The sequence below is a fragment of the Euprymna scolopes genome, chromosome 5, assembly GCF_053919585.1.
Source record: "Euprymna scolopes isolate OS-2025 chromosome 5, ASM5391958v1, whole genome shotgun sequence".
NCBI classification, from domain to species: domain Eukaryota; kingdom Metazoa; phylum Mollusca; class Cephalopoda; order Sepiida; family Sepiolidae; genus Euprymna; species Euprymna scolopes.
In genome coordinates this window covers 173,851,030-173,876,619 of record NC_136486.1, presented here as the reverse complement: position 1 = coordinate 173,876,619, position 25,590 = coordinate 173,851,030, and the positions used below count along the sequence as shown (strand labels likewise).

At 32.7% G+C, this 25,590-nt stretch overlaps 1 protein-coding gene across 1 annotated transcript in view; it reads right to left on the bottom strand.

Moving 5' to 3' along the window:
* The window catches only part of LOC145277040 (protocadherin Fat 4-like), a 1,076,063-nt gene that overhangs the window by 577,678 nt on the left and 472,795 nt on the right, over positions 1 to 25,590 (bottom strand). The window contains exons 14-18 of the mRNA XM_080128674.1: positions 23,629 to 23,876; positions 13,407 to 13,536; positions 11,774 to 11,862; positions 8,987 to 9,071; positions 3,361 to 3,573 (exon numbers count right to left, since the gene is read on the bottom strand). Of these exons, the coding sequence (XP_079984800.1) occupies positions 3,361 to 3,573; positions 8,987 to 9,071; positions 11,774 to 11,862; positions 13,407 to 13,536; positions 23,629 to 23,876 (765 nt within the window). The remainder of the gene's footprint in view (positions 1 to 3,360; positions 3,574 to 8,986; positions 9,072 to 11,773; positions 11,863 to 13,406; positions 13,537 to 23,628; positions 23,877 to 25,590) is intronic.

Here is a 25,590-nt window from a genome sequence, read left to right as displayed (position 1 = left end):
CAGTGATTTACATATCGGCTAGATGAGCACGTTTATAAATGAATGAAAGAAAAATGTAATTGTTTTTCAAATCAGACACTGAAAAAGCAGTGTATACATTTCGTTTTGATAATTTTGTAAGCAGTTAGCGCTGTTTAGGTTATAAACGAAAACTACTTCTATTCTTAATATCATACTCGTCGAAATAAGTATGTTTTGAAAAAAAAATGAATCGAAATAAGTATTTAGTACACAAGAAGATGATGGCCAGAATAGAAGACAAATTGTCTAGGCAAAATTGAATATGGATTTGTCAGATTAAAGATATTGTTTAACTTCGACAAATAGGCTAACTTTATTTTATATATTAGACAATGTTTGCCTTTTGACTTTTAAATTTGTATGTTACACCTCAACTATAGCTTAATATCAGGGTAAATTAGATTTATAATACCATTAATAGCAGCTAGTCTAGAAATAAAGCGAAATAAAATCAGTTGTTTATAGTTCTAGATGTATTACCCTCCAATCACATTCTTTACTGATGCCTGAGAAATTAACAGAATGGCTTGTTGAGGCATCGTTATATTCTTTAAATTATGAATGTAACATTAAACAGAATATAAATTTTGTCAATCGTAGTTTAAATCAACCAGCACACATTTGCCAGAAAGGTTTATTTTATTAAGTTACATAAAATTACAAATTTCTAGACTCGACAAAGTCTAAGAAAACATGTGGTTGACATCGTTATTTGTGAGGATTTTCTTCTGATATAAAGTTGGAGTAGAGTGTATAAATATGGATTCCATATCCGAACTTTTATGCTAACGCACTACGATGTCTGAGACTGCGATTGTATGTCGTATAGTATAGCGCGATTGATCCTTATTCTCTTTATCAAACTCCAACACACACATTCTACAATTTCTGTTTTATATATTCGTTATCATTACTAAAAGGCGCATTCACTGTTTCACCAGGATTATGCGATATGCGGTAGATAATCCTTTTCTATACAAACATCAAACAGAAAATTCGCATTCATCTTTTGATGCTTCTTGTAACTTTAAGACGATATTAATCGAACCACTGGGCTGATTATGTCTGCATAATAAACTACCAAGAGAATCGAGGGTTTTCTTTTATTTATACAAAAAAAAAGTATTAAAGAAACTCCAACTGATTAAGGTTAGGTTTTGTGAATTCTCTCGGGCACCGATTTGTTAAGCTTTTTCAGTTTACCTAATCCGTTCATTTGGTCCAGAACAGACAGATTATTTAATAGATAAATCTTAATCTCGTTTATGCAGCTTTTTAGATGGATTTGTTTCGAATAACGCTTTTAATCAATCGTTGTTTACTACAAACGGATGCTGCGGCAGTCTTTATATTTAAAGTTCCATCTTCACGAGAAAATAATAGAATGCAACTTTGCAGTGTCTGTTCACACAGGATCGCCTAACAGAATTTTCTGTTGATAGTTTTGTTCCATTAAAAGCTTAATCTCATACTAGAAAATTTCTTGTAATTATTTTCCTCCTATTTCCGAATAATTTACTTTAGAATATGTTAACAGAGATATATACAAGTTTGTATTTATGCCATAAATTTTATTTTAAGCTAACACATTCAAATGAGAATTCATTGAAATAAAAAATCTCATGTAAGTTTAAGTAAAAAAAAAGGAATTTGTTTTCTTACCAACTGCACCATATTGCATGACACACCAGAAAAATGCAACCTATGAATAGGCCATAAAATTCAATATGCAACCATTTTTGGTACGAATAGCATAAATCTATGTCTAGACTTTCCACAAAGTTTTATTATTTGTTTTATCACCGTTCGGTTATATGCGGGCTGTTTCGGTGGGCAGTATGGGATGTAGCATTAAATGGGCTGCAAACTTACCGGACCTTAAATCTCCAAATGATTATAAGTGAAGCTGATTTAAAGATAACGTTTAAAATAAAGAAGAATCCTGACACTATTCTGTAACGGAAAAAGGCTTTCGTAACCCAAGTTAGGAAACTCTCAGATTTATTGAAACTTTTACACGTCATATCTACATAAGTTTATAATTGAGCGTCGATAAAAGAAAGGTTGTTGTTCTTTTTTACTGGAACTTAGTGAGCAAAAAAAGCATAGACTCCAAATATGGTTGCATTACAAAAGGAACTATGACTTTTGTTAGTGATTATATGTGCGTCACTTTTCGGATAGATTAGCTTTTATATTAACAACATTTTAATTGTCTTCGCGGAAAATCTTGCGTCTGGTCGCGATGGAATTTCTGAAGGCGGTTTTGACATCGCTTCGCATTTCTCATCTAGTAAGTTTTCAAGATGCTTGAAAAAGTCGTAGCCGGTAGGCGAGAAGGCTGGAGAGTATGGCGGATAAGGTAGAGTTTCGGAGCATAATTCGTTCAATTTCTGCAAGAATGGTTTAGCAACATGCGTTCGGGCATTGTCGTGTAGGGGAATTGGGATCTTTCTATTGACCAATGCTGGGTGTTATTGTCGAAGTTTCTGATGCATTGCATCTATTTGTTGACAGTACTTCTTCGCCATAATGGTTTCGCCTGTATTCAAAGAACTGTAATTGGTGAGACCAGTCGCAGGCCACCAAACACTCATCATTAGCTTGTTTTTGGTGCAACTTTGGCTTCCGGAAGTGTCGTGGAGCTTCTTAGGCATCTAGCTACTGCCCTGAGCATAGCCGGTTGTCGTAAAGAACACACTTTTCATTGGAAGTCCCAACCCATCCGAAAAACGGGTCGTTGTTGTTGCGTAAAACAGCAGATTACACTTCATAACGGCTTTTGGTTTAAATTCAATTTGTGTTGCACCTATTTATCAAGATTTTTTTGTCTTTCCAATCTCTTTCAATTGGCTTGAAATCGTCGTATACATTACATCTAATTCAGAGGCAAGTTCTCGAACAGTTGTGCGTGGATTGGCTTTGACTAAGGCTCTTAATTGTTCGTTGTTAACATTCGATGGCCTACAACTACGCTCATCATCTTGAAAACTCTGGTCGTCGACACGAAATTTCTTAAACCACCATTGTTCTGTGCGTTCAGTAGTGGTTTCTCGGCTAAACGCTTCGTTAATATCGCAAGATGTTTGAATAGAAATAAGAAAATTGATCAAGTTTGCTTTTTTTTCATTTTGCATTCAACGTTCTGTAAAAGACATAATTGTTTTAAAACGATTAGAATTTAAACGATTAGAGAGGGCGTAGGACGCTCTTTTAAATAATATATAAAGTAAGGGCAGTATAACAAAAGCGTATTTTGAAATACATCATTTGAAATCAAAATAAAAAAAAGTTCCGCAAGAATTTTTTCTCAATAATATGAAAAGATGTTCAACTTACAGGTTTAATACCGAAGTGTTCCGCACCCTTTCCGAATAGGCTGTATGTGATATGCCCATTGACGCCCGTGTCTCTGTCCACAGCTGTCACTCGTCCAAATATTTCACCATCAGTGGCATTTTCCATTAGGCTGAACTCAAAAGTCGATCGAATGAATTCGGGGGCGTGGTCGTTGACATCGTTAACACTAACTTCGACGATAGCGTTCGCATTCTGTTAAACAAATTCATTAAAACAATATCACAAATAGGAAAGGTATGAACTCAGACTTTCAGGTAAGGTTGAAATAACAAGTTGTGTTCAATCAATCGGATACAAGATTAATAATAGTTATTGTATTTCTGCAGTAAATTATACAATAATGGGCTTATAAGGTTAGGATCCAAATATAGTATTCATGTTTTTGGAGTCTGAGTGTATCGATTTTTTTCTAATTTAGGTTTCCTGCTTTAAAGATTCGATATCCGCCATTATTAAAAACCAATCACGTGTACTTGTCGTCATAGGGAAACAAATAAATAGGAAGATACATTTACAAGTCAGACATTCATCGTTAACATTTCTTATACATGTGTTCTGTCTCGAAATCATGCACGCGAAATTAGGAATTTATGATGAAGGAAGGCATAACCGCACTTTCTCGGTCTGCCTCCATTAAAGGTAAGAGAAAATCTAAGAGCCAAAAAGAAAACACACTGAGTAAGAGAACACACCATGTGTTTTCTTTGTGTTTAAACGCCGATTGTATTTATTGAGGAAAAGCAACAGGTATCTACCGTCTTTACTTGTCTTCCCGAGATTACAATGCCGCTACAATTTGGAGAGCCGTGGTCGCCGACGTTAAAACAGCAGGGCCGTTGCATGCATTAATCATTTTGCAAACATCGTCGAGAATTTTGAACTTTGTCGACATTGAGAAACATAATGTCTGGAAAATGTTCCTAGATTATGACGATTTTTTAAAACCTAGTAAATTAAAATCAATATGACTTAATATTTTCTAGAAAAGAGTCACTGCTTATTACAACCAAAGAACACTCGAGGATAAAAGTTAATATAATACATATATTGTCGGTTGAATGATGAAGAATATTCTGAAAGGATTGAAAAGTGATGAGTGGAATGCAGAAAATGAGATTTCTTATAGTGATGATTTATGAAAAGTATTTGTTGATATTGTAGTCTGTAAACAAGTAGTCAGCTGATAATGAGTTTCACAGAGGAAGTTCTTGAGAAAATCCTCTGTTTACCACCTGGCGTATGTCTGGAGAAGGGAAAGTTCCCCGTTTACGTGAGAAAAGTGAGTTATTTTGTTGTGAATGCCTTAAAATAGAAACAAGAAATCGCATCTCAGTCAGGCACCTCCAATCGAAACAACAACAGAGTAGAAAGAGACTGGCAATGTATCTTTTGTCAGAAAGAGGTTGTAGAAAACAAGAAATCTTAATCCACTAACTGGTGACGTTAATAAAGTATTCTAAACTCTAACAATATTATTCTATCTTATATTATATCCCACGAAGAGATTTCTGGGCAGTATAATGAGCAAATCATTTCTGCTACAACTTTAGTAACATATTGCATGTGTCTTCAAGTTTGGATTTTAATTAAAGCCAGCCGTCAAAAAATACAATCAGGTGGGACAATATGGGATTAAGTAGTCAACTGGAAATTATACAAACACGTATAGTTCGATCATACAGACAAATTGTACAGAATAAACCTAATATACATTTGTAGAATAAAATACCTTAAATAGCTTACAGTGGTTATGCAAATACGTTGGGCAAAAGAAAGACTGAGGCATCTGCCCAAGAGAACCAATAAACTAATGACTATGCACTCCATCCGAAAGATTTTAAATATCGGCTCTACTTAAAGAGAAGGTGGAAGACGACTGATAACTATAGAAGACTGTATCGATGTCTCTATACAAAATATATCAAAATATATAAATAAAACATTGAAAAGTTTTCAACTGCTGCAAAACCGACCCGAAATAAGCAAGACTACAAGAAACAGCGAGAAAATATTAAATAAACGCAACATGCGAAGAGAAGCTGCTATATGAACGATCTGTCAAACTGACAGAAGAAAAACACGAAAATACATGGATATGGCTAAGAAGTAGGCACTTGAACAGAGAAACGGTGTCATTACTAACAGCTGCATAGAACAATGCGATAAGAACGAATTCTATAAGAACCCACAAACTTGTTAGCTAAAAAATATCTTAAAATGCCCTCTCAACCCTGACATTTTTTTTTTACTTTGATAAGTAAGTAGTAACGTAAAAAGCCCGAAGCATATACAACCAATTCCAGCGTGCATAAGGAATGCATTCTGGGCACATTACGTTTGCCGATCTTTATAAACAATCTTTCTAATTATATTATAACATCCTTCTTTGATGCTGAAAAATTCAAACGCCACAACTATTTTTAGCAACATTTCCAAGACCGTAAGTTCTATGACTTATAACTTAGAGAAGTGATGTTCAACGTGGTCCATGTCGACCACTGGTGGTCCACAAAATATATATATCTTTTATTTAAAACATTTTAAGTCCAATAAAATGTATCATTATATTATTTTGAAGACTACTCATTGATTATTGATATTTTATTTTGTAATTTTTTGAATTTTATGATTTAATTGTGCAATTTTGATTTTAGAAAATGGCAGCAAAAAAGTCCCTTCTACAAAAATAAATAAATAAATAAAAGTGAAACAATACAGTAATGACTTTTTTTAATTAGAATTTTTCAACAAGTTGATGGCAATAAACCAGTTTGTATTGAATTTGGTTATGAGTAATGATTCCATGAAGAAGGCAATGTTAGAGATTCACCAGAAACAAAGCATCCATTATTTGTTGGTAGAGTAAAAATATTTTGAGTTCAAATTGAAAGCTCAAATTAGTTGACTTCTTCACGGAAGTGAATGCTTCTCAGGTTAAAACATGAAAGCCTAGTTATGTTATGTCAGAAATGATTGCTAAAATAGGTACACCACAATCATATGGAGAAAAAACTGATTAAACCGTGTATACTAGTTTGTGTTAATGACCTTGTTGGCAAAGAAGGTGCAGCAATGCTAAAAACATACCTCTGTCAAGAGCAAAAGTAACGAAAAAGGAAGATGAAATAGCCGAATATGTTCAAGATAAGTTATTAGAGATTCTTCAAAAAAATAAATTTTTCATACAAATTGAAACAAAATTCATAATCAAACACTGCTGTTTTCATATCTCAGGTTTGTACATCAGAATGACATCAGAGAAGAAATATTAATTTTAAAAGTTTGCCAGAGAGATCAAGTGAAGCAGATATATTTTCAGACATAAATAATTATTTGAATGATAGCAATATTCCATTAACTAATTTGATTGAAATCAGCACAGATGATGTTGTATCAATGGCAGAAAGGATTAAAGGTTTTGTTACATAAATGGAAACTGTTTTTCCTGCATGTACACTGCATTATTCATAGACAGCACTTGGCAGTAAAAAATCTGGGCGTCAATATGGAGTAATCTGTTTATGCAGCTATATTAAGAATAACTATCATACAAACAAATTCTTTGAATAACTGATTCTTTAAAAAAATGGTAGAAATCAACAATTTAACAATTGCTATTTCAAACAGAAGTTAAGTGGCTCTACAAAGGAAACAGGCTTGATAGATTTGTTAGTATTTGGCAAGCTGAACCTGCTGAATCTACTTAAAAACAAAAGACAAACGCTCAGAAAATTTTGGATAGTCTGTATAAGAATGCAATTAAATCAAAAATATTTTATGTTAGTGACATTTTTATCTTTGTAAATAAATTAAATTGTTACATGATAAGGCCTGTCCCCTTTTCATGTAAGTATAAAAATAGAGAGATTAGTTAAAATGAAAATGAAATAGCAATAGACGAGATTCGAACCTCGTAACTTAGGTTTAGAAATAGTTTACGTGTGAGAAGTTAAAAATGTAAAACACACGTTTGTTTAGAATATAGATAAAATATTTCAAGGAAAGAATGTGAACAGTCAAGTTTGTTATGAAATTTTAAATTGAAAGAATGCAGCTTATAAGATAATGTTTTTAACATATTGGAAAAATAGGTTACTGAGTATAGGAAAAGTTTTGGACACGTATGTCCAGAACACGTGAAAGAAGGCACATGTTTTAACATGTGTATGACGTCACGGAAAATAGAAAGTTCTAGGGATAGAGAAAAACTTTAGTTAGAAGGAGTCAGTGAAGAAACTCGGAGGGAGTCAGTCGTCTAGGAAGCGAGACGTCACTTCAAGAAAAAATGTGAAACTTTGAATTCTTGATGATGGAATCACGGCCGGTCGTGAAGAAATAAACCTCATCATGTGTGTTATAAAAACGTCGTTTTGTCTTATGATTCTTACAAAAAGGTAAAGTGAAATTGTATTATATATTTGTGTTATAAAATGTCTTTACATACACGTCTCAACATCATCATGTCTACACAATGTCCGAACAGTGAACACTGTCTCCTCACTCAAAGGGTTTCTTCTTCTACGCATCCAAGGAATGAACATTTAAAATATAAGAATCACTCCTAAAATGAACAATCTCTCTCTCTCTCTCTCTCTCTCTCTCTCTCTCTGAGTCCTTGCAACATCCCTCTCTGTAATAAGACAAACTCTCACTAAGACTCGTATTTTTACTAATAAGAACTCACGTAACATACGCACAAGTGGTAAATTCGTCTAATAATAATAATAACTATATAACAAAATTTGCAACTGTAAAAGGGAAATCTGACTTTGTTACTTGCTCACAAAAGATTAAAGGTTTTATAAGAGCAAAGATCTCATAAAATGCAACTACTTTTAAACATTTTTAATGGCAAATTTTAAAACTGATTTGATTACGATTAATACATAAATTATTGTGTAAAATGTATTGTAGTGCAACTTTTTGAAACAATTTTTTTTGTAAAGTTTTAAAACTTTTTTGATCACAGTTAATGAATAAATGATTTTGTAAAATGTATTTTCAGTAATTTAATGAAGTAGTTCACAGAATATTCCTCTACGATTTGTTGTCCATAGTCTAAAAAATGTTGAACGTCGCTGACTTAGAGCACGTGGTGCAATGGGAGGGTAAAAGTAACGTGCTACTTTTAACGCCTCTAACACCAAGATTCATTCCTTTCACTACCAACATTCAGATACTCACATTTTTCAATCAAAATAAATGGAGTTTTAATCAAGGAGGTCCTCCTTTGAAAAGCTTCTAGGTCTAACTAACACTTAGAAGAATTACATCAAGTACGTTGCTACGGTTGCTAGAGGCAATCACCGCCCAACTGATGATTCACGTATCACCTATTCTTCCGGGTATGATATGTTTTGAACAATTAAAAAAAACACACACACACAACATCCCTAAAATCGATAAACGCATGAGGTTTATGTCAAATTTATATGTGAAACTGATCTCCACCTTACATCTACATAAATAAAAGCTTTTATGTATTATTTTTATGTATTATTTCCGACAAATATTTCAACGTGTTCGAATGTAGAATGTCACTTTTGGTGGGACGTCTTAATTTATTGGAAACTGTTAAATTACACAAATACCGATAAATACTTACATGGATTCCATCGGACACCTGCACCATTAATGTATACCTTCGTTTAGCTTCCCTATCCAATACTCTTGCTGTCGATAAGTATCCGCTGGTTAGATAAACAAATAAGTAAAAAAAATATATAAATGAGTAAAAAACAAAAATCATGTTAAAATAATAATATGTCATTTCATTTATACACCCAATTTTCTTATAGAACAGAGATTTATAACTACGGTCTTAACAAAAAAGAACGTTAATATAACGTAAATCCTTTCTGCAATTCAACAATATTTAGTACAAATATAATTCAATATGACGTGTCTACCAAGTTTCAGTTCTGAGCACCCAGCAGTCTACTTTACTACTATTTAATGATAAGTACACACATATACTATATATAGTATAGATATTAATCATTGAGTGACCGAACCATGGAATAATAAATTTCACAATCGTTTCTTGTGCAAATTTACATTAATTTTTTTTCTACAAGAATTCACTTTTAGATATCCAACACTATTTTATTGTAATTTAACAATATGATGAAAATTGTAATTAAATGAGAAGGGTGCAAATTACTATTTCATGATATCGTGAACATTACTATTTAATGATGTGGTGCAAATTTTTATTTAATGATGTCGTCAAATTTTTATTTAATTATAGGGTGCTAATTGCTTTTTGATTATAGTGTGAAAATTGCTATTTAATGATATATTGTAAATTGCGGTTTAACGAGAGAGAGAGAGAGAGAGAGAGAGAGAGAGAGAGAGAGAGAGAGAGAGAGAGAGTAAAAATTGCTATTTAATGACAGGTTGAAAAGTGCTATTTAACAACAGGGTCAAATAGGTTTTAATAATAGGATGCAAATTGCTATTAAATGACAAAAGTGCAAATTGCTATTATATGGTATAGTGCAAATTGCTATTATTAAATAGTAATAGGGTGCAAATTATTATCTAATAGAAGTGTACAAATTGCTATTTAATTATAGAGTGCAAACTGCTAACAAATGATAAGGTGCATATAGTTATTGAATGATAGGGTACAAATTACTATTTAAGGATAATGTGCAAATAGCTATTAATAACAGGGTGCAAATAGTTATTTAAGAATAGGATTTCAATAATTATTAAAAAGTAGGGAGCAAATAGCAATTTAATGATATGGTGCTAATTGCTAGGGCTTGATATTGTGCAAATAGTTATTTAATGACAGTGTTCAAATCGGTATTTAATGATGGGGAGAAATTGTTATTTAATGATATTATGCAAATTGCTATTTAATGATAGGGCGCAAATTAGTATTTGATAATATGGTGCAAATAGCTATTAAATGATAGGATGCAAATTGCTATTTAATGATTTGGTGCAAATTGCTATTTCATGATGAGGAGCATATTGTTACCGTGCAAATTTTATTAAATAGTAGGGTGCAAATTACTAATTAATGATATGGTGCAAATGAGTATTTAATGTTATGGTGAAAATGGCTATTTGATGATATGGTGCAAGTATTTAATGAAAGGACGTAAATAGTTATTTAATAATGATATCTATTTTATGATAGTGTGCAAATAACTATTTAATAATACAATGCAAATTGCTATTAAATTATATGGTGCACATTGTTATGCAATAAGTTAACAAATTGCTTTTTTATTGTAGGGTTCAAATAGTTATTTATTATAAGGTACAAATTGCTAATTAATGATAAGATTGCAAACAGATATTTAATTATATGGTTCAAATTGTTATTTAACGGTAAGGTTAGGATTGCAATTTACTGATATGGTTTAAGTTGCTATTAATTACATGAGTACAAATTGTTATTTAATGATAGGGTGCAAATACTATTTAATGATAGGGTGCAAATACTATTTAATGATAGGGCGCAAATCTCACACATCTTTATTGCGGTCACATCTGGATATGGTTGATTTGGGCTTTGGTGGCCCATTTCAGGTCTTCATTATTTTCGATTTAGTTTATAATAATTATCTTTTAGATAACCCCACACATACAATTTATTTGAGGAGGCTAAAATCTTTTGAGTGCCAAATCTATTCAGGCTAATATTTTCTACCGACGAGATAACCTCCAAAGTGGGCACGCATAGACTGAATTTTACTTGTAAGAAATATGGTTTTGAGGGTAGAAAAAGTTGTGAAATTTATTATCGATTAAATGAGTAGCATTTTTAATGTAACCCTCTATAATGACAAGATGCGTGTCCGTGTGTGTATGCGCGCATACATTGTTTTATATCCAACGAGTAACTAATCAAGACCCACAGACTACTAGAGACTGGAAAAAATAGATTTCGTTTTCATAAGGGGACGCCCCCAACAAGAATTAATTGACATCGTACTTGCAAACGATCTTTTTATAGTCAGTTGGTAGAAATGGTGTTTAAGTAAATACAAGACCTCGCTATTTTGTTTAACCGTATAAATTGCTCCAACAAAACTCTTCAGCACCAAAAATCCAATGTCTTCAAATCCAATGTCAATAAATACTTATCATAATACTTTTTTCTACAATTTAATTGGGTTCTTTTGTTTTACGGCATATCAATCATTTTTAGATAATATAATAGCAAATTCAGTCATTTAAAAAATTTTTTAGGCTTCAATATTTTTTTATATCTTGAAATATATATTCTTGATGTCTGGTTTAGTTGTTTTGTGAATAAAAATTATTTTTTGTTTCTGAATTTACAGCATTTTCTGTACACTCACAAACAAAAACAATAATTTTGGATTTAAAAAAGGTAAAAAAACATTGCTTTTTATAAAATATGACCAACCTTTTCGAAATGCTGAACCTATTTCCTTCGTTGCCACCTGTAATTCTGTACATTAAATATAAATCCTCGTCTCCATCCTTGTCCTTAGCCTGAAAATAAAAATAATGTCAACTGGTATTGGATATCTTTTTAACAAAATATAAACCTTATTAACTCAACTATGTGATACTTTAAAGCTTGATAAATACAGTAAAAGAGATAATTTGGTAATGTCCATGTGTTTGACAATAACACTCATGTTATGCCAAGAATATTTCATGCAACATTTAGTTCAATATTACTGTTTTTGAGCCCATAATGATATGAGCACAACATCTCAATTACAAACTCAATTTTTTCGGATTTGTATTTAATGATTACAGACCAATATTTTTGTATTTAATGATTATAGATCAATTTTTTTGTTTTTAATGATTACAGACCGATATTTTTGTATTTAATGATTATAGATCAATTTTTTGTTTTTAATGATTACAGACCAATATTTTTGTATTTAATGATTACAGACCAATTTTTTTGTTTTTAATAATTACAGATCAACTTCTTTTTCATATTTAATGATTACGGACCAATTGAACAAAATTCTCTGAATGTCACGTTCACCTTAGGACTTATAGTTTAGATATTTTACACGGGCGTTTGATTTTACGTCAGTCAAAATTTTCAAAAATCAAGTGACCACTTTCCTAGAGCTAACACTTGACCACTGAGTTAGTAAAAAAGTTGGAAACATAATTTTCCTCAATTAACCATTGAAATGTTATCGTATATCTTTCTTGTAGTCTCTTATTCTTACTGGATTTCTGGACAAGAATTTGTCTAGTCTAGTGGTGTATCCAACTTTGTGCTGTTAATTAAGACAAAGATAATTTTAAAAAGTGCACCATTCGTCGTAAAAGCTAGTGTTTGCTCCCCATACCAGCAAGATTTTTTTGGACTGCAAATACTATATCATTTTGAATATTTAGTCAGCGTTTAGTTTTAGGGAAAATTATCTTTATGCCAGGTTGTCCTGACAAACTCTTGTACAGAGAGGAATTAGACACTTGAGGATAGTGTCTAGTAGGCATTCAAGGTCTCTTCTGAATGAAACGCTATGTGATCTAAATTAGAAAAACAAAAGAGTGTAGCATTATATGTTCATTTTGATATTTGAAAGTGTGCAGAAAAGTGGTGCAAAACGATTTTGTTGGTGGAATTAACGTTGCCCATATTGGGGCCGGTGTTATTCTAATTCCATTTATACACGTAGAAGCTAAACTTCTTACAACTTAAGAAATCTTCCTTTCACTTAACTGTCCGACTAATAAAAAGTGTTCATTGAACTCACAGTTATGTCCGACCAATAAAAGTGTTTGATATCTTTCACACGCAAATTTATCAAACTTTATCAGTTAGCAGCGAACTCTTGATATTTAATAGAATTTTATCCATTAATCAGGGGAGTTTATAACTTGTGCCACTCAAATGTCACTTTGAGATAAGTAATGTATTATAATGTTTAACTTATAATATCTGATACAATGTCGCTTAGTAGTTCAGTTAATATAATATTCAACAATGCATAATTTAATAGTAACAAGAATAAAAATTAATAAATAGATAAAACAGATTAGTCGCATAATAGACTTACCTCCAGTTTGGCTACTCTTGATCCGGTTGCCGTTGCTTCACTGACCGACACAGACAGATGTTTATGCTGAAAGACAGGCGGATAATCATTGGCTTCTAACACTTTGATATAAACTTCTGCGGTCGAAGATCTGAAAATAAAATAGATAAACGAGCTTCATTTATTGAATTATAACAATACAGAAACTTTCACCTCTTATTTCTCTGGCTACAGAGATGATGAAAAAGCGCTTCCGAAATGAAGTCAGGTTTGACTTGAGTGCATAACACTGGATAGAAAATTGAGACCTGGTCAATGCTAAATATAACACCATGTGAGATGATAATGCATTAAATTGTAGGAAACCGGTGCGCCTTTGCATAATCAGTACAAGGATAGTCAGTCGAAGTAAAAAACAGATTACACGTAAAAATGCTGTCCGATTTCTCGAAAATTTAGCTAATATTAAAGAAAATCTGAGTCTGAGGGATGCAAAATACTCTGATTAGTTGGACGCGAGTATGAACTCCGTGAAAGAGACATTTCCTTAATAGTCATTAGTCGTTAGTCGGTCTCAAATAACACAGGACAGAAACGTTTGCATATCAAGAATACAGCGCTATTTCCATAAAACTCGATAGAAGTTATGCAAGATAGCAATAGCAATTAAATACTTCGATTAGTCGAATACCATCACACATAAGGAAAAATATGGAATTTCAAAATAGCAGTCAATTTCCTCATTGGCAACCGAGAAATTGAATATAAATCCTATGTATTTATGAAGACCAACAACACAGTCGGAAATTGTTCGTTTTTGCTTGATAATTAATATAGTAGAACTAACTGATAATTACTATAGAATTAAAATGTTAATTACTATAGTAGAACATTAAAATGGTATTTCTAATCACCACGTCATTCATGTGATCCCACTACGTAAGATACTCTTAAAATTCTAGAATTCCATAACTGATGAAAACGTGTTTCCTTTCTGTCTTAAATATTTTTCAAATCATTTTTCTCTATTATCGTGTTAATCTACAAGGTGCCTTTAATACCTTTCTACACTTTTTTATACAAGAATTTAAAATTGTTTTATACTCTTGAAAATTTAGTATGGTATTGCTATAAATCTTTTGAGATAACTGACAAATTTTTAAGATTTAAGATTCAAATGAACAGCTACAGCAGGAACTAGAATACATCCTAATAAAGCCTGATTGTCAGAGCTGGTGAATTTCAAAAATGCGATCTGAAAGCGAGGACAATGTAGAAGAAGGATATGCAATAAAATGTTATTTTAAACTTGTGAAAATGCCACAGAAACGTATGGAACACTTCAGACTGCTTTTGGACCGCCTTGCATGAATTGAGCATCATTTTTTAAGTAGTAGAAGAGATGTAAGGCAGAGAGTATGTGAGGGATGGTGAGAGGTGTAGGAGGAATGAAATAGTCAGATACCAAAGTTGATTGGCCAAATAAATAAGGACGGTCATCTGGCTATAGAGACAACAAATGCATAGTTTGACATCAGTGTGAGAGGTGTACACACACTTATTCGCGAGGGACTGAAGATGTGGAGATTTGCGCGAACGTTGTCCCAAAGGTGATTCATCCTCACAGACTATTTGAGCAAGATGGGCATCATGACAGTTCCTTCCCTCCCTATAGTCCAAACTTTGCTCCCTATGATTTCTGGTTATTTCCTCAGTTCGAGACAAACCTTAAAGGGTTTCGTTATGAGATAATTGGAGAGATGAAAGAGGCTTCGACGAGGGTCATTGACATGCTCATACTAGAGGACTTCCATGGAGCCGTTCCAGAAGTTGTTGGAACGGTACAAGTGCATTGCAGCCAGAGGAGATTACTTCAAAAGGGGACTAGAGTTTTATGTGTGTACTAGGCTTTATTAGGATGTATTCTAATTCCTGCTGTAGCTGTTCATTTGAATCTTAAACCTTAAAAATTGGTCAGTTATCTCAAAAGATTTATAGCTAAACGAAAAACGCCAGGAAACTTATTGAAGGCACCTCGTATATTAGAACGTCTTATATATTTGCGCAGCTTATGAAATTCGCATGAAAGCATAATTCACGCAGTCAAAAAATGAAGATAGCGATTATAAAAGCAACCTTGCAGAAAATTATAAAGTGAGATAACGAACGCAAATGGAGATGTTACTTTTAGAATTAAAGGTCAAATTATAGAATTGTATTTGCTTCATGAGCGAGAAACTGTGCCTAATTAGGCGTCATCTCCCGCAGATGTTTCATTTTTCTGGTTTCTATTTGCCGTTATAAGATAAATGAAATGTTACTTAAAAATAGAAAACAAAATGAAACCACTTTGTAGCATGAGTATGAATTGTACATTGAGATTCCATTACAAAATAATTGCATTTTAAATTAAGTTGCTTTCTATGACAAAGATATAAAAATAATAAAAGGAAGAAAAACATTTCTGATTTTTTTTAGATGAGCAGTGTAATTTTCACACAACGTTTCGGTCGATGTAACCTCTGATCTTTTCTTTTTTTACCAAGGAATGATCATTTATGGGCTATGAAGTTTATTTTGAACTCTATCAAGGCAGGACAAGTCCTTTCTAGCAGCTCCTGCCCAGATGTGGCAACAATACTTTATCCTTGGAGTACATGGTTCTTATACAGGTAGAGAATTGCATCAGCAGGCAGATATCTACTGGATCGATAGAAGGATCTCACCATTTTTCCAGCGACTTTGGCAACGGATTTGATGTACTTGTTCCATTCCAGATTAGGAGTAAAGGTCAAGCCCAGAAACTTGTCAAAACATGGAGCCTCCTCAAGACGAGAGCCATTCATTTCAATTGATGACAGATGAGATCAGAACAATTATGATATGAAGATAAAAGCTAGGTTTTAGATGCATTAAAAGTAACCAGTCACTTTTTTCTTCATTGTACCATATGCTCAAGATCAGAGGAGAGAGAATCAGAGAGAGAGCTTGGTCGTTAACATTCTTTGATGTGCTGCCATAGATGGAAGTGTCATCAGCATGAATGATCTAAGGATGTGATTTGGAATATCATTAATGTAGATCAGTACGAGAGTTGGGCCTAGGATGGACCATTGAGGGACTCCAGCATTAGCATTATGAGCTTCTAATTTCTGTCCATCAACCACTACTCTTATGAACCTATCAGAGAGAAATGATTTAATAATTGAAAAAACATCTCCAGCTATACCATAGCTGGAGATCTAGTGACGTAGACCTTGTGCCATACTCTATCAAAGGTCATTGATATATATCAAGAGCAATTGCCTTAGAAAGGAAGCCTCCATCGAGAGATTCGCTAATCCTATTAGAAATAACCGTAAACACATCTGCTGTAGATCTAACAAAACTAAAACAATATTGCATGTCACTCAGAAGCTTATTTTTGATGAGGTGGTTGACTACGTCTTTATTTAACACAGATTCAAGTAAATTACTCATGACGCACATAGACTTCTCGGTCTGTACTTAGAGGGAGAGTAACGATCACCTGAATTCTTAAATACAGGGCATACCGATGGGATAGAGCACACACTTCTGTTCAGGATTCTATTTACTATTTGTCAAAACTGGTGGGAACCAAACCGCTGCTCAGCCACTTTGGACTTGACAGACTGAGTATAGAACTCTCTCACGTTTTTCATTATTCTTTTACAGTGGTTGCTGGCAGTCATGAAAGCGGCTTTAGTCTCAGTACATCTATTACTTTGGCAGAAACGGAAAACGGGATTACTGTGCATAATGACAGCAGCACATTCCGGAGAGAACCACGGCTGGTTGTTAGGTTTTTGCCGGAATATTTTCGAGGATATGAAACGGCCTAGACCTACAATTAACCATTCCGTCAAATCTGATAATATAGATGACACATCCTTTTAAAACATGGAACGCGGAGGTAGATCTATCCCAGTCAGCCATAGACTATTGCTATACTATACGATGGAGAGGTCCTCTGAGGACTTATTACATTTTGTTTTTATTTTAACTGATACAACAGAGTGGTCAGAAAATCCCATTGCAGACATAACGGAAGATGAACATTGCTCAGGGTAAGTTGTGAGGGAAATATCTAAGAGACTTACATACTGATCATCAGTATTAGGCGCATGGGTGGGTTTGCGAACAATCTGAGTGAGGTCATAAGCAATGGAGAAATCGTGATAGAACCTCCAGTCATTATTTGTCTTGTTTGAGTGGGTCAACCATTCCACATTGTGAACATTGAAGTCTACACATACAAGGATAAAGATTAATAAGCATACAGTGGTCAATGGGACAATGTCGTAATAATTGTTAGTATAGGAAATTTGTTAAATGGGATAAGTTAAGGGGAACGGCTCATCAAGAACTTGTTTACGTTGGATTTGAAAGCGAGCATATTATATTCAGCTGGATAGCAATCAAAAGGATGGCAGTTCCACAGGTGTGCAGTTGTAAGAAAGACGCTTTGTTCATGGAATCTACGATTAGGTTTAGGCACAGAATAGGAGTGGGGAAAATTATTGAAAAAAAAGAAGGATATTTTTTTTAATCAATGGTGTCGTCTTTACCTTTCTCGAGTTAGACGTTGTCATGCGAACTTTTTTAAAATGCACCGATATTTTATGTAATCCCTCCGAAGCTTATAGGCAGCATTTCTAGGTTAAAATCGTGATAACTTATATTTTATTAAAATTTTGACGTTGTCTAGCGAAGTCATGTATGTTCTCTTTATAGAAGATAAACTGTAATATGAATCAGAGTTGAAAATAAACGACAGATAATTGAATTCTCGCAAATCAGTTAATTTAAATAGATTGTTAGCTATTATTTCGATTGATCGCTTTTTGTGGTTATATTTTGGAATCTTTCTTGGATTTCACTATTACCAGTGGAAAAATTCATCACGGAAATAATATATATAATACTGATTTATTAAGTTCATGGTAGCGCCATTCTCGGCAGGTTTGCTGCGTCATAAGTTCCTATACTTTTACATTGTTCATTTTGTTCCAAGTGACAATTAGAAAAACAATTCGAGCTTTACGAAGTCACACGTTTGCTATCATTGTGAACTTTACATGTCCACATTCGCATTGCGTTAGTCATTACATATATAACAAATATTAAAAAATAATATTTTTTGAATCATCTATTTTTTGAATCATCTATTTATACAAGAAACTGTTAAACTATCAGGAATTACTGCTTTTATCATCTATTTTGATATTTTACTGTTAATGATACTATCTAACTTTGTTATAATGTAAGTAGGTAGAAATAAACTACTATTATGTATATACTATTTATATTTGTAGTAATAAATAAAGTAATAAGATTGTACACCTAGAAAACGAAATCGGTTTAAGGCTCCTAAAATTCAGATTAGAATTGTCGGCAAGCACCCGTCTCGTAGTGAATAGAATTCTTAGTAAAATTCAGTTGTAAACTTAAACGACTCTGGAGATTGAAGGTTCAATCATCAGTGCAACAGTTATAAATGCAATTGCGAATTATTAAGAACTTGTACCCACACATGGCTGACATAACAAGAGCATATTATTCCCGTGGATTGAATTTAGTTCAAATTTCGTCCAAATTCCGAGTTCGATATGAAATTACCGAGTTGGACAAGATACACACGAAGAAGGCCAGCGATTATATCGACCGAAACGTTGTGCAAATACCACATCAAATGAGAACAGTAGTCCGAAAAACCCAAATAATAAAAATGATATTAGATGATCTACTTATTTCAAGTACAAATGGGTGAACTCAGATAATATAAATACATTTACGACTAAGCATCGTGGCAGTTATTGAAAGCAGTTATAGCCACAGAATCAGAATATTTGTCCTCAAGCCTACAGAAATCGTTAAATAATAACAGTCTGTAAGGGTTTATTATATCAAAACAAATGGTTCTTTGTTCTTCTGTATGAATAATTATTTTTTTGCTAAATATGTTTAAACAAATAAAACAAATATATATATATATATATTTATATATGTATATATATATAAATATATATATATATATTTATTTATATTATAGAGGGAATTAAACCTGGAGTTTAAACGGCAAAGTTTATTTTAATGTATTAATACGTTAAAAGAACTTATCTCATAGTAATGTAGATATATAATACGCTAAATAGGTATATATTTCTCCTTGAACTATATTAATATTGAGTATTGATAATTGTAAATCAGTTTCAAAAGGAAAAACAAACAAAATTAAAATTAAATTCTATTTTGATTTTGTTTGTTTTTCCTTTTGAAACTGATTCATAATTTAGAATTAGTAATCATTATACTCAATATATATATGTGCGTATATATATACGTATATATATGTATATATATACATACACACACACACATATATATATATATATATATATATATATATATATAGTAAGTTATAAAATATATATGGAAATTAAGTTACACAGAATATTCCGCGTTTCATCTACGCTAGGATTCATCAGGCTTATGCGAGGATTTTATGGTTGTCCCGCGTTTTTATATATGCACCTTCTATTGAGGGATTTTTTAGTTAGCCAATCAGCTTTCTAGCTTCTACCGCACTCTTCACCCACCATCAATTATAAAACATATTCTTAACTCGATCGTTAGTAGACTCAACAACAACTCAGGCGATGAAAATGTATTTAGCAGGTCAATCAATATCTATGAAACAGCCCTAAAAATAGTGGCTACAAAAATATTGATACCAAAAATATAAGCAACAAAACACCAATAACTATAATAAAATTAAAAATAGAAGAAAAAGAAATATAATCTGGTATACGGCGCCATACAATCAAATGTTAAAAACAAAACTTGGAAAGAAATTTCTGGATCTTATCGTAAAGCACTTCCCCGCAACCAATCCCTTACACAAAATTTTCAATAGAAAATATTCTAAAGTTATCCTACAGATGCTGCGAAAATTTTGAGATGATAATTAAAGCTCATAATAACAAAATATTAAATAAAAGCAATGAAAACAACAACAGAATCAACAATAAAAAAGTGGACACCATGACATAATAATAATAATAATAATAATAATAATAATAATAATAATAATAATAATAATAATAATAATAATAAACTAACTCAGGACAACGACAACCATACTAGAAATGAAAACAAAAGTACTAATTACGAAAAAAATAAATGCAACCGCAGATGTCTCACACTTTGGCCGCATCAAAATAAATGTCTAACCAAAAGCGTAGTTTACCAGACCACAATATTTGCGAAAGAAACACTGAATAACAAGAAATATTACGTAGGTATGACTTCCTTAGATTTCAAAACCCGATATTATGACCACAAAAGTACATTCAATAATAAAAAAACACCGTATGAAAACAACTCTAGCAAACAGATACTGAGAACTCAAGGAAAGCGGACGTTCGCCGGTAGTCGAATGGAAAATAGTAAGACAAGCAAACACATGTAGAGACCTAGACGATCCATGTAGATTATGCCTCCATGAAAAATTTCCGATCCTATACTTTAGAGAACCCCAACACCTATTAAACTGTAGGAGAGAAATAGCGACCAACTGTGTTCACAGGATAAACTTTACTCTAGGATAGCGATGAAAAAAAAATTAAAACTAACAATAGCAATAGAAAATAAACTAATAAAAAAAAACATATATAAATATAAATTATCATATTTTTTTACATGGGGGTCACAACTTATCAAGGCCCGAAGGCCACTCAGGGATAAGGGTTATTGCGTGTACAGTAATCAATGAGGTAGTATTGTAGTAATCATTAGTATTGGGGGTTTTGATAGAGTGTCTTACTTAAGGGGGCGGTTTTTCAGGAGTTTGTTTATGTTGGACTTGAAGACGTCCAAGATGTAGTCAGGTGGGAAACAAGCAAGTTGTAGAGAGTTCCACTGGCGTGCAGTTCTAAGAAAGAAGCTTTGCTCATGGAATCTACGTTTGGATTTAGGCACAGATATAGAGTGGGGGAAATTATTGACAGTAGTTTCAACCAGACGGATGTTACTCGTGAAAGATTGGCGAGGAGGGACGAGGGATTGGAGCTCAGACGAGCACCTGCTATGGAAAGAACGATATATGCATATATATATGTGTATGTTCATATATATATATATGTATATATATATATATATATATATGTATGTTCATATATATATATAGAGAGAGATAGAAATAAAAAGGAACAAACCGTATTATGTGTTCATCAACGTTTCGTCTTTATTTCGAGACTTCTTCTGGATGAATCTCAAAATAAAGACGAAACGTTGATGAACACATAATACGGTTTGTTCCTTTTTATTTCTCTATTTTGTCGGAATACTATTTCCATATTTCTCACACACATATATATATATATATATATATATATATATATATATATATATATATATATGAGCAAAACGTTAATAAAATATGTTAAAAACACTTTGAAATGAGTTAAAAACATATTTAATCTGAAAAGGAAACACTAGATAAATGGATAGTCCTTAATCCGCGGAGTTTCGAAGAAATACTTTCCTTCTCATCAGAGGGTAGGAATTAGCAAAATGCGGGATCGGATTTTGCATGCAGAAGTATTTGATGAAACAACAAGTAAGTCAAAGATCTTACTTGAAAACAAAAAAGTGAAGCAGAGGGAATATAATGAAGAAAAGGTGATTACACATGAATGGATAGTCTGGTGGAAGATAAAAAATCCAGTGACGGTAAAATCCAAATGTAAAACTTCAAGAAAGTTAAAAGAATTTCCGTTTGTACAAGTATATACAAGGAAATCCCGTAATTGGAAGAAGACGGTCCATAATACGGGATTTCCTTGTATATACTTGTACAAATCTTTTGTCTACACATCCGGGCACTCCCAAGCTCATGAGTCCGCCATCGGTAATCACCTGATTAGTATAAATCGGTGTTCTGACCAATATTCCGATGGTTGGTTTTCTGTTTTATACAGTGCTAGGTCGAACTATCATCTCAATATCATTGAGGCGTTAGTCATTAATAACTCTCGACCTAGCCTGTGTAGACAAAAGATTTTGAAACATCAGTTGGAAATATTTACTGATTTAAAACCACCTGAACAGTGAGAATTATATATTTTTTTTCTCTCACTGGTTTTCCAACTGAAACAATTTCCCTCTTTCCTCATTTGATTCTTAGCTTTTAATTTATCATTCTGACATTTCCTCTTAGAGGGTCAGACGATAAGGCCTTAAGGAAATTTTAACAATTCCACCTGCCCGTTTTTTTGTTTCTTTGATCTTTTTATTTAAATTAAATTATATATATATATATATATATATATATATATATATATATATATATATAAACTAAGATTATAAAAGAAAAAAAAAATTAAGTTAGGTTGAAAATAGGTCAGGACGATCCCCACTTAAATAGCACACAAAAAGGAAGGGGTGAACCGGAGGTCAGCTGGGCCTTTGTCCTGTAAGTGCCCGCTCATTGGCTGATTAGGAAGGGTGCGGTAGAAACTAGAAAGCAGATTGACTAACAAAAAAAACTTAATAGAAGGTGCGTATATAAAAACGCGAGACATCCATAAAATCCTTGAATTAGCCTGATGAATCCTAGCGTGGATGAAACGCGGAATATTATGTGTAGCTTAATTGCCATATATATTTATAACTTACTACATAGCTCTACTTGCGTATTGGGCACTATTGAATAAATACTTAAAGTTTACGCATAAATTCATACTTTCGTATATTAATTTATGTGATTAAATGAAGTAGTCATATGTATATATATATATATATATATATATATATATATATATGTATATATATATATATATATATATATATATATATATGTATTGATGGATTGATTGAACTTTTTTAAAATTTCAAATTTCCAAATAAATATTTCTTTTTGCCGTAAAAGTAATTGTCAACGAAAAAGTTTTTAACAAGTAAAATTAATGTCACACATATTAAAGTTTCATTAAAATAAAATAATGCAAATATTAGAGCTTTATATATGGTTAATTCGACTGGCCGAGAGGATTTAATTTTAAAATAATTTATTTTGAATTGGGTAAATCTCCAATTTTTATTTTACTGACACCGGTATAGTTTTAATCAATTTTTTTACATTGTATTTCATACCTGAAGATTAGATAAACTATGTATAGGCGAATTATTAAAAATATTGTTAGGATAAAGAAAACCCTACCTGCGCAAACTATCATCGTCTACTTGATCTTCCGCTTTCACCGTAACCCTGTATTCAGGAAAGATCCCCTTTCGTCGAAGATCTCGAAGATTTTGTCCAACCCGCAAATTTCCCTGGTCATCCATCTTAAACCGGCTGATATCGTCGAAGGAGGTACTACCATCTCGTCTGGATACGCGGGTTATAGTGTACACGACCGTACCATTTTCACCCAGGTCAGGATCTGTCGCTTCTAAGTTTTCATCTTTCTGGAATTGTTAAAAGGAAAACATTTTTATTTTAAAACTAAAACACAAACGCCATTTTGTGTGATAATGACCGCCTACCCCCTGAATTTTCTTCCAGAAATGAAAATACTCCGAGCGGCATCGATATGTATCCCCGAGATGCTTCCAGACTTACCGAGAACCTTGATTCCAGCAAAGCAACTGGCCCTGACAACATTTCAATCATAATGCTCAAAAAGTGAAACCGGAACTAGCTCCTATACTACCAAAGTTCTTGAAACGTTGCCTTCAAGAGAGATGGCACCAAATACCTTGGAAAACATCGACAGTTTACCGAGTATTTAAATATACGTAGGATTGGTCTTCTTTATATCAGTACAAATCAGAAAATATCTCACTCTGAAGCAAACCTTTATTTGTGTAAGAGTCAAATACGCCCTAAGATGATGTACTGTTGCAATATTTGGAGTGAAGCTCATGAAACAGTTTAAAACATTTAGTGGAGGAAAACTTCTTTGCCTTCCTACGTCCTTTTTCTTACAGAGGAGATGTTGCGAATCTCTCTCTCTGATCTATCGTCGCTTTTACGGTAGGTGCTCGACTAGCCTCCATTCTATGGTCCTTCCCCTTAAAACGTTCGCAACAAATACCCATCTAGCTACAACAACCGTCAACAACTTCCATCACTTTCTATCTGTGCCTAAATCTAAATGAAAATTCCATGAGCAGAGTTTCCTTCTTAGAACTGTGCATCTGTGGAATAATTTACCATGTGGGTGCTTCCCGGCTGACTATAGCATGGTCATCTTCAAGTATAATGTAATTAAGTTACTGCTGAACCGTACTCATAAATGGTCTAGTCTTACCAAAGTCCACCATTACTAGTCATGTCACACTATTAGCCTAATTTAACACTTATGCTTTGATATGTGGTGATCCCTAAGTAAAAAAACAAAAACAAAACATCATGTGAATACTGATCGGAAGCAGTAGATAGGGAGGGATTGATACAGGCCCGAACTGAATGTTATAAGCACGTCGCCTTACTTTCACTGTACGTAGTCTCTCTTAAGAGTGCAGTACTCTTTAGAGAAAACCAATGCCGAACAAAATAGAATAACGTTTCGATCAGAATATTCTAATCTTCTGTGTCACATAATTATTCTAATCTGCTGTGTCACATTAATGATTCTAATCTGCTGTCACATTAATTATTCTAATCTGCTGTGTAACATTGATTATTCTAATCTGGTGTCACATTAATTATTCTAATCTGCTGTGTAACAAAAATTATTCTAATCTTCTGTGTCACATTAATTATTCTAATCTTCTGTGTGACATTAATTATTCTAATCTTCTGTGTGACATTAATTGTTCTAATCTTCTGTGTCACATTAATTATTCTAATCTTCTGTATCACATTAATTATTCTAATCTGCTGTCACATTAATTATTCTAATCTTCTGTGTGACAATAATTATTCTAATCTTCTGTGTCACATTAATTATTCTAATCTTCTGCGTCACATTAATTATTCTAATCTTCTGTGTTACATTAATTATTCTAATCTGCTGTGTGACATTAATTATTCTAATCTTCTGTGTTACATTAATTATTCTAATCTGCTGTGCCACATTAATTATTCTAATCCGCAGTGTAACATTAATTATTCTAATCTGCTGTGTCACATTAATTATATTTGATAAAGTAGAAATAAATAAATAACATCATAAAA